Source organism: Pollachius pollachius, assembly GCF_949987615.1.
Source record: "Pollachius pollachius genome assembly, chromosome: 2".
NCBI lineage: Eukaryota > Metazoa > Chordata > Actinopteri > Gadiformes > Gadidae > Pollachius > Pollachius pollachius.
Genome location: NC_136935.1, coordinates 284795 through 294794, shown reverse-complemented (window position 1 = coordinate 294794; position 10000 = coordinate 284795). Strand labels below are relative to the sequence as shown.

The 10000-nt window shown below is 48.4% G+C and overlaps 1 protein-coding gene across 1 annotated transcript in view; it reads left to right on the top strand.

Moving 5' to 3' along the window:
• The window catches only part of crtac1b (cartilage acidic protein 1b), a gene marked incomplete at both ends in the record, with an annotated part of 29025 nt that overhangs the window by 8656 nt on the left and 10369 nt on the right, over positions 1-10000 (top strand). The window contains 3 exons of the mRNA XM_079729009.1: positions 1-85; positions 5175-5309; positions 6120-6262. The exon at positions 1-85 is cut by the window's left edge and continues 72 nt beyond it. Of these exons, the coding sequence (XP_079585135.1) occupies positions 1-85; positions 5175-5309; positions 6120-6262 (363 nt within the window). The remainder of the gene's footprint in view (positions 86-5174; positions 5310-6119; positions 6263-10000) is intronic.

Here is a 10000-nt window from a genome sequence, read left to right as displayed (position 1 = left end):
ATGGACGAGGCCGCCAGCGACCTCTCGCAGGGGGTCATCGCCCTCTCCAACGTGGCCGAGCAGGCGGGGGTCAGCAAGCTCACAGGTGGGTGGGTGGGGACCAGGGTGGGTGGGGACCAGGGTGGGTGGGTGGGGACCAGGGTGGGTGGGGACCAGGGTGGGTGGGTGGGGACCAGGGTGGGTGGGGACCAGGGTGGGTGGGTGGGGACCAGGGTGGGTGGGGACCAGGGTGGGTGGGTGGGGACCAGGGTGGGTGAGGACCAGGGTGGATGGGGACCAGGGTGGGTGGGTGGGGACCAGGGTGGGTGGGTGGGGACCAGGGTGGGTGGGTGGGGACCAGGGTGGGTGGGGACCAGGGTGGGTGGGTGGGGACCAGGGTGGGTGGGGACCAGGGTGGGTGGGTGGGGAGGTGGGTGGGTGGGGACCAGGGTGGGTGGGGACCAGGGTGGGTGGGGACCAGGGTGGGTGGGTGGGGACCAGGGTGGGTGGGGACCAGGGTGGGTGGGTGGGGAGGTGGGTGGGGGCCCCTAGTCCTCCACAGGTATGAAGCCATGGGGATAGGGCCCTGGATGGGGTGTGGAGGATAAGCAAAGGCTGCTTTACTTATCATAAGTGTTGCAGATTCAAAATCAAAGACTTTTTTATTGGTAACATGAGCATATGTATGCAAATTAAATGCTGAAGGGATAAGACTCCACAGACCGTTTATCACAAGCTAATACAAATAGGGTCTGACATTTTTTTTTTGACCAAGAACTAAATAGGGAACTCTTGTTAGACGTATGAGATCTCATGGGGGCCAACCCATCAAGAGTTTTCGGAAAATACTTCTGGTCTCGAGTGTGTCTGTGTGTGTGTGTGTGTGTGTGATCTCACATGAACACGATGGATATGACACCTGAATTGATGGGTGTGAATGTGTGGCCGTGACGGTAAAAGTTGGGTTTTTATGATGGCCAGGATTCTCCTTTTCTCTCTCCCTCGCTCTCTCTCTCTCCCTCTCTCTCTCTCCCTGACTCTCATACAAACTCCCCTCTCTCTCTCGTGCTCTCTCTCGCTCATTGATTTACAGACACCTGAAGAGGGGCCATGATATGGCCGCGCCATGGAGTCTGAAATATAGGGCCCTTGTAAAGCACCAGTGGATTGGTTATTAGCAGGAAGGTGAGAGAGAGAGAGAGAGAGAGAGAGAGAGAGAGAGAGAGAGAGACAGAGAGAGAGAGAGACAGAGAGAGAGAGAGAGACAGAGAGAGAGAGGGAGAGAGAGAGAGAGAGAGACAGAGAGAGAGACAGAGAGAGAGAGACAGAGAGAGAGAGACAGATAAGAGGCAGAGGGAGGGAAAGGGAGGCAGAGAGACGGTTAGAATAAATGGTAGCGAGGGACTGAGAGGAAAGAGCTGCATGAGAGAAAGCGGAGAAAGAGGGAGAGAATAAGAGTTAGAGAGAGAGAGAGAGAGAGAGAGAGAGAGAGAGAGAGAGAGAGAGAGAGAGAGAGATGGTCTGCGGTAGGCAGAGAGGGTGAGAGAGAGGTGAGGGTGAGAAAGAGAGAGAGAGAGAGGGAGGTGAGATGAGAGTTCAAGTACACCAACAGAAGAAGGACCGGTGGGACTGTCTTTGTATATGTGTTTGTAGCTGTGTGTCTGTGAGAGGGAGAGCGGTAGAAAGAGAGTGAGGGAGAGAAAGAACATAAAGAACACAGAGAGAGAGAGAGGGAGAGAGAGAGCCAGATGAAAGCCAGCTGCTTCTTTTGGCTTCGTCAGCTGTTTACTCCTGACAAAGTCAGGGTACAGGGGCCGGGAAGGGGAAGGGCAGCGGGGCCATAGATCAGACTGAACCAGCTCCCGGGCCCAGAGATGGCATCTATCACTGCTTAGTGCTGCTCCCTCAGGCAGGGTACTTCCTGAAGGAGGGGGCTCGCTGCCAGGGCACTAAATGTCGAGGCTTTAGCTACGCTGTATTTGTCCGTCCGTTCATTCGCCTGTATGTCCGTGTGTCCCCCTGTCTGTCTGTATGTTCGATTCATTGGTCTGTCTGTCCAATTTGTCAGTCTTACTGTCCATACGTCTCTCCTTCTGTCTGTCCATCTGTCTGTTTGGCCCGTTCTTCAGTCTAATTGTCCATACTTCTCTCCTTCTGAGTGTCCACTCGTCTGTCTGTGAGTCTGTGATTCTGTGAGTCCTAATGTTTGTCCATCTGTCCGTCAGTCTGCAGGAGAATTAAAACCCGATCTTCTCCGGAAAGAGACTGAAGGCCATTAAAAGCTACGGCATTTTATATTTCACTCGACTAACACCATTTCACACGGACGCTCTTAAAACCTAAAGGCGGTGAATCCCCAGTGTCTGATTAATCTCCATTGAGACGTAACTCATCGCAGTCAAGATGCAGAGGGTGAGTTTCTGCCTGTCATGTGCTCCTGTGTCCACTACGGGGCCCGAGTGAGCAGACGCCCAGATTAGCTGCAGAATGATATACTGTACAGCAGATCGCTCTGGCACCAAACATACCCTTAATCAGAACGACAAAGACCGGAGGCAGACTGTGACATTTTATCTCTCAAGGAGTTTCAAGTCTCTGGAGAGACATTAGTGTCTTATGGTCGTTTGGGAGGCGTTGGGGTTTGTCTGTTCGAATAGTTTCCAGCAGTAAATCATTCTCCGCACCAACCCTCCATACTGCAAGAGCAATCACATCTCCTTGAGGTCTTTAATTCGATTATACTCGCCTAAGATTGGGGCACCTTGTTGATTGGACGAAACCTTCTCAGCGCTGTGCCAAAGGATTTATGGGCCGAAGAGCCTCAGAACTCGGAAAGTGATGTCACCCAAGATTATGATGGAATGTATCCGGTGCCTTTTAAACAGCTGATTGTGGATTCTGGGGTTCCCAGGTGTGTGTGTGTGTGTGTGTGTGTGTGTGTGTGTCTGTGTGTATGTGTGTGTGTGTGTGTGTGTGTGTGTGTGTCTGTGTGTGTGTGTGTGTGTGTGTGTGTGTGTGTGTGTGTGTGTGTGTGAGTGTATGTGTGCGAGTGTGGCTGTCTTTGTCAGCAGAAATACTTGCCATGGTTGGGGTAAATGGGCTGGAAAGACATTAATAGTCCCTGATCACCTCTGTGATGGAGCCCAATCTCTCTCCCCTCATGCCACTCTCCCTCTCTCCTCCTCCCAGAGTGTCTTCACCTCTTCATCTCACGGTTTGAAGACACTTTTCCATCCAATCTCCTTTTCTCTCCCCCCTCACTCTCCCTTTGTCTCTCCCTCCGTTGCTCCCTCCATTTCTCTCTCTCTGTCTCTGTTTTTTTTTTCTTCTGTCTCTCTGTTTCTCTCTCACTCCCTCACTCTGTCTCTCTGTCTCTCTCTCTGTCTCTCTGTCTCTCTCTCTGTCTCTCTCTCTCTCTGTGTCTCTCTCTCTGTTTCTCTGTCTCTCTCTCTCTCTCTCTCAATTTTTTGCATTGCCAAAGCAGGTGAACAATAAAGTAAACAGCGTTATAAAATAAAAAGTAAAAAGGTCAGGTGTATAGTATAATATATAATATAATAAGTATAAACCGTTAAATACAAAATATATATGCATATCAAATGTTATACGATAAAAGCACTATGAAAAGTAAGCAATTATTGTTTGAAGAGTGAGTCTAGGGGGATGAGTCTATGGGGAGTTTGAGGTCTTTCTCTCAGCACAGCAGGTGACGAACAATTTAATACACATTGTTGTATTTCTCCCAACAGGTATGGCAGTTTGTGAGCATCTGGAGTGTATTTGAAGTCCTTGCATGCCTTTTTAATCCATGGGAAGTGTGTATTCCTGATGTCTTCGTATGATTGGCAGGAAGTCAGGAAGTGCAGTTCTGTCTCTAGTTGGTTGTGTGTGCAGTGGGAGCACAGTCTGTCTTCTCTTGGGAGGCAGGTCTGGCTGTGGCGTCCCTTCTCGATAGCCAGGCTGTGTTCGCTGAGTCTGTATCTGGTCAAGGATTTCCTCAGTTTTGGGTCGGTCACGGTGGACAGGTATTCTGCCACGGTGTAGCCTCTGTTAAGAGACAAATAGCCTGCCAATTTATTCTGGTTTTTGGTGGACTATTTCTAATGTGCCAAATACTTTTCCTTTTGTTTTCTTATAATTTGGTTTTGCCTGATGTGTTGATTGTTGTGTGTTGGACAGATTCCCAGGACAAGCTGACAAGCTGGGTGTAACTCTCTGTGGGTAAGAGCCTTGTTGTGGAGTGTGTTGCTGTCACTTTCCTAAAGATGGTTATAAAAGTTTAGGGCTCTCTTCTGAATTTTAATAACGATTGGATATCGTCCTAATTCAGCTCTGCATGCATTATTTGGTGTCTTTATTTGGTCTTTTAGTATTGTTTTGACATTCTGCATGAAGAGTTTCAATTTAATGTTTGTCCCATTTTATAAAATCTTGGTTGGTGAGTGGGCCCCAGACTTCACAGCCGTAGAGCGCAATGGGCTCTATCACTGCGTCAAATATTTTTAGCCAGATCTTAATTGGGATGTCTAGTTTGATATTTCTTTTTATGGCATAAAATGCCCTCCTTGCCTTGTCTCTCAGGTCATTAAAAGCTTTGTTGAAATTTCCTGTGGCGTTCATGTTTATGCCGAGGTAGGTATAGTTTTTTGTTTGCTCTAGAGTAACAGTGTGTAGGTGGAATGTGTATTTCTTGGGGCTGGGTCTTTTTTCAAATATCATTATTTTGGTTTTACTAAGGTTCACTGTTAGGGCCCAGGTTTGAGAGAAGCTGTGCAGAAGATCTAGGTGCTGCTGTAGGCCTTCTTTGGTTGGGGACAGCAGCACCAGGTCATCTGCAAACAGCAGACATTTGATTTCGGTGTCTACCAGTGTTATGCCGGGGGCTGCAGACTGTTCTAATGTCATTGCCAGTTGGTTAACGTATATGTTGAACAGGGTTGGACTCAAGCTGCATCCCTCTCTCTCTCTCTCTCTCTCTCTCTCTCTCTCTCTCTCTCTCTCTCTCTCTCTCTCTCTCTCCCTCTCTACCCCTCTCTCCCTCACTCTCTCCCTCTCTACCCCTCTCTCTCTCTCTCTCTCTCTCTCTCTCTCTCTCTCTCTCTCTCTCTCTCTCTCCCTCTCTACCCCTCTCTCCCTCACTCTCTCCCTCTCTACCCCTCTCTCTCTCTCTCTCTCCCCCCCCTCCCCCTCCACAGGGGGGCGTGGCGTGGTGGTTGGGCCCATTGTCAGTCAGACCCTATCGGACGTGTTTTGTGACAACGAGCACGGAGCCAACTTCCTGTTCAGGAACAACGGCAACGGTACTTTCACAGAAGTGGCGTCTCAAGCCGGTGAGAGGTTTGAGTGGTTTAACAAGAAAAATGTATGTTGTTTATTAAACTATTAATAATTAGAGAAAAACAACAATGTGTGTCAATTCATTGCTTAATATTGTACTTTTTATATACTTAATGCATTAAATAAATATTCATATTAGCCTAGAGGTTAATAATTATTATAGGTATTACATCATATACTTAGAATATAGTATATAATGTAATTAGTTACCCTAGAGCCCAATATTGCCAGGTTTGATCGAGCATCAATAACAAGGACGTGCTGGTGTTCATCACTAACGAGGACGTGCTGGTGTTCATCACTAACGAGGACGTGCTGGTGTTTATCACTAACGAGGACGTGCTGGTGTTCATCACTAAGGAGGACTTACTGGTGTTCATCACTAACGAGGACGTGCTGGTGTTCATCACTAACGAGGACGGCTGGTGTTCATCACTAACGAGGACGTGCTGGTGTTCATCACTAACGAGAACGTGCTGGTGTTCATCACTAACGAGGACTTGATGGTGTTCATCAATAACGAGGACGTGCTGGTGTTCATCACTAACGAGGACGTGCTGGTGCTGGTGTTCATCACTAAGGAGGACGTGCTGGTGTTCATCACTAACGAGGACGTGCTGGTGTTCATCACTAACGAGGACGTGCTGGTGCTGGTGTTCATCACTAACGAGGACGTGCTGGTGTTCATCACTAACGAGGACGTGCTGGTGTTCATCACTAACGAGGACGTGCTGGTGTTCATCACTAACGAGGGCGTGCTGGTGTTCATCACTAACGAGGGCGTGCTGGTGTTTGTGCTGCAGGTCTGGAGGACCCAATGCAGCACGGCAGGGGCGTCGCCCTGGGAGACTTCAACCGCGACGGCAAGACAGACATCGTCTACGGCAACTGGAACGGGCCACACCGGCTGTACATCCAGATGAACAACCGGAAACAGCGGTTCAAGGTACGGTGACGTCCCGGTGAAGGAAGGCACATTAACAATGATTGAGGCCCATGTGTGTGTGAGTGTCCGCCTGTCTGTGAGTCCTAATGTTTGTCCAACCGTCAGTCTGTGGGGAAAAAAAAAAATCACTTGAAATAGATTGAAGGCCTTTAAAAGCTACAACATTTAATATTTCACTTAACTAACACCATTTCACAGGAACGCTCTTAAAACCTAAAGGCAGTGAATCCCAGCGCATAAGTGATGAAAAAGACAAGGAGGAACCAATCACAGCAGTAATTATTGAGCTCTTAGCAGCAAACAGACCCTTACTGGGAGTATGCAGAATAAAAAGTTAGGAGGAGACAAGACAACGGGAGGAGAGGCCAAATGTCAAGAATCACAACAGAACCCAGCATAACTTTTACAAGGACATACTAATGGCTGGTTCAGACTACACAATTTCAGCCCGATTTTGCCCCGATTCGTTCTTCGCAGACAAATTTGCGAGTCGTACACAATTTTGAAAGTCTTGTAATGTGACGTACTTGCGATCTGCTATGTTTTCGTCGCATGACGTATCCATTGTTGACATGAGGGAACCCCGCCCCCAGGTGGAGCTCACGCGCAGTGTTTACCAACGGACTTCACTGCACTACGCCGAGTACACAGTAACTACTACAAAAATGAATACGATCAATAGCAAGAAGAAGAATGCTAATAAAGAAAACGAGAGAAAATGGAACAACATAATGGAGACAACTTTGGTTGAAATGTGGCAGCAACGTCCCTGTATTTTCATTGTGTCCACAAAGGAGTTCCACGATAGGGTGAAGGGATACAGCCTGGGGAGAAAAAGCCGACGCCCTTGACCTACCTGGTACGTTGATAGCTAATAGCTATCATAACCTATCATAAACCTCAAACCGCCAGCATAATGCCTAGTGCTAGGCACTCGGGATCCGTTGTTGATGCTGTTGCTAGGCTACGCTGTTGCTGCGGGTACTTTGTATCGCTCGTGTCACGCGCAACGCAGCTACTGTGAGGAGTTGCTGCATTGAGCAGATATAAAAACTGCTGGAACCTTTATAACAAAAATGTAAAAATCATTTGTGTCAGTTCTAAACCTTAGATTTTCTAAATATCTTGCAAATGTGAATGATACAAAGTAGAGAGCATCGCACCCTCAAATCTTGTAGTGTGGTGTTCCGACGAGACAAGGCCCGATTTCCTGGCTCTGTGATCGTATAGTGTGACATGTTAAATCATGGAGGAATATCTGAGAATCGTGTAGTCTGAACCAGCCATAAGATAGACAGGAACTGGGGATCTGTAATAAAGAACACAGCGGAACAGAATGAGTCATCAACACAGGTGACAGGTGTTAAACTAACGAGAACTGCAGGGAAGGCTCATAGTGCAACTGGCAGGTTGGCCATCCTAATGAATTAGTGTGGGGAGAGTATGAAGCAAATCAATGCAGACTGTATTCATGCTCTGCGTCTTAGAATTACAGCTTGACTCATTTACGTAACGCAACATGCATACGCACCAAAAATATCTAACGAAATGCATCACAAGGGAAATACACCGTGACATGCTAGAGCCAGTGGAAGCGGCAGCTGGAAGCATTATAATCACTCTGTCTGCTAACAGTGTGCTGACTGACAACCTTGTGCAGAATGACATGTTGACAGGTGATTGACAGCGCCATGATGCTTTGTGTCAGACTGCCAAGGAGGGTTTCCCCTCATGATAAAATGCGGGCAATGCACCCCATGCCCGATATAACTACACTCCACATGTGTCGCTAACCCTAACCCTATCCTCCAGATGTGTGACGGATAAATCCAGCTCCCAGCCTCCTAACCCTAACCCTAACCCTAGCCCTATCCTCCAGATGTGTGACGGATAAATCCAGCTCCCAGCCTCCTAACCCTAACCCTAACCCTAGCCCTATCCTCCAGATGTGTGACGGATAAATCCAGCTCCCAGCCTCCTAACCCTAACCCTAACCCTAGCCCTATCCTCCAGATGCGTGTCAGATAAATCCAGCTCCCAGCCTCCTAACCCTAACCCTAACCCTAACCCTAACCCTAGCCCTATCCTCCAGTGGACTGGAACCATAGACACGTACTCGTAAACGCCATGTTTGGACACCTTTGGTCCGTACGACACCGTCACCAAACATTCTAGAGGCCAAGACATACAAAAGATATATAATAGAATTTCAGTTAAATACGAAAAAAATACTTTAACCTGAAGATGTAAGGTACGGCCACACTGAGCGCGCGTAGGATTACGCGCGTAACACGCCTAACCTGCTGCTTGATCATTGTGTGTCACAAAAATTGTTCAACGCGCCTACGCAGCCGGATGATCCCGCCCAAAACTTATTTTCCCCCACTACTTTTCTTTCGCTCCACAAACATGGCTGAGATCACCACCATCGCTGCGCTGTATTTGTTGTGGGAGTTCGAGGAGAGTAGGAAACCCAAACGCCGTTGTGTTTGGGTGCATGACATCCTCCGTAGGCGCTCACAGCTGGGTGAGTTTCACCACCTCCTCCAGGAACTCCACCTGGATGACGACCGGTTCCAGCGGTATTTTCGGTTGACTGTGGCCATGTTTGATGACCTGCTAGCCCGGGTTGGGGCCAGGATCTCCCTTCAGGGCACCAACTACAGGCGCTCCATATAAGCGGCGTAGCGCTGCAGAGCTGCGGAGCGCCTGTCCTCAATCTCTTTGCCAGTGACGTCGGGTCAAGCTCAAAGCTTATTGGCTATCGCGGCCAAGCGTAACACATAGGAGTGTAAAAAGTTCAATATTTTGAACTCCGCGCGTAGGTGCGTTGGCCGCGTTATTTAGGTGCGTAAAACACGTCTAACGCGCAGCTTTAGCGCATCTACGCATCTACGCGCCTAAACCGATGGTTCCTTGTCCAAAAATGCCGATTTTCTATGCCTCTAACGCGCGTAACACGTTCTGTGTGGCCGTACCTTTAATGTTATGTTGCCTTTTAATCACATGAACAGCAGCTCTTTTGTTTATTTCACTTAGTCTTAGTCTTATTCTTAATCTCTCAAATATGGCGGCGGCATTGTCGTATCGCCGCAACGGGTGGAAGCGCGTATATATCTACGTATAAATAAATAGACTGATGTACCCATTATGCATCTGGGTCACTAGGGAGTAGATTGTGAAATGGTTTGTCATTGCTATTCAACATCACACCTGAAGGTAAAACCGGAGCCCTTTAAGAAGTACATCTTAGGGCTTGGGCCGACTGACACATGCTGATAAAACACTGTCCCCATCAGGGGCCATCCAACATATCCTCAGTGTGCGAGGGGATCATTGCCCATCACGGCTGCTCTGTGTTTTCTCACACATCTCCAGCGCCCTGTCGTTAACCGCCACTTACTCTGTTGTCCACTGTGTCTTTGTTGAGCTGTGCCCAACGATCGCCATGGTAATCCATGCTCTCAGTGTCTTAATGATCTACTCAGCGAATCACGCCATTGATGTAGAGGTTCTGTTTTGCCTCCCTGCTGGGTCTCAAATCAATGCCTTCTGTGCAGGCAGCACAATGAACGGCTAAGCTCCTCCGTTTAGGCACTGTGGAGACATATCAATCCTATTGAAGGCCTAGTCAATTAACAGTCGTTGATGCCCGGGATTAACCCAAACACCCAAAGACTGACGGTCCTTGATATATGAAGACCCCGCGAGTCATTGGGCCAGTGCCTGCTGCGAGAT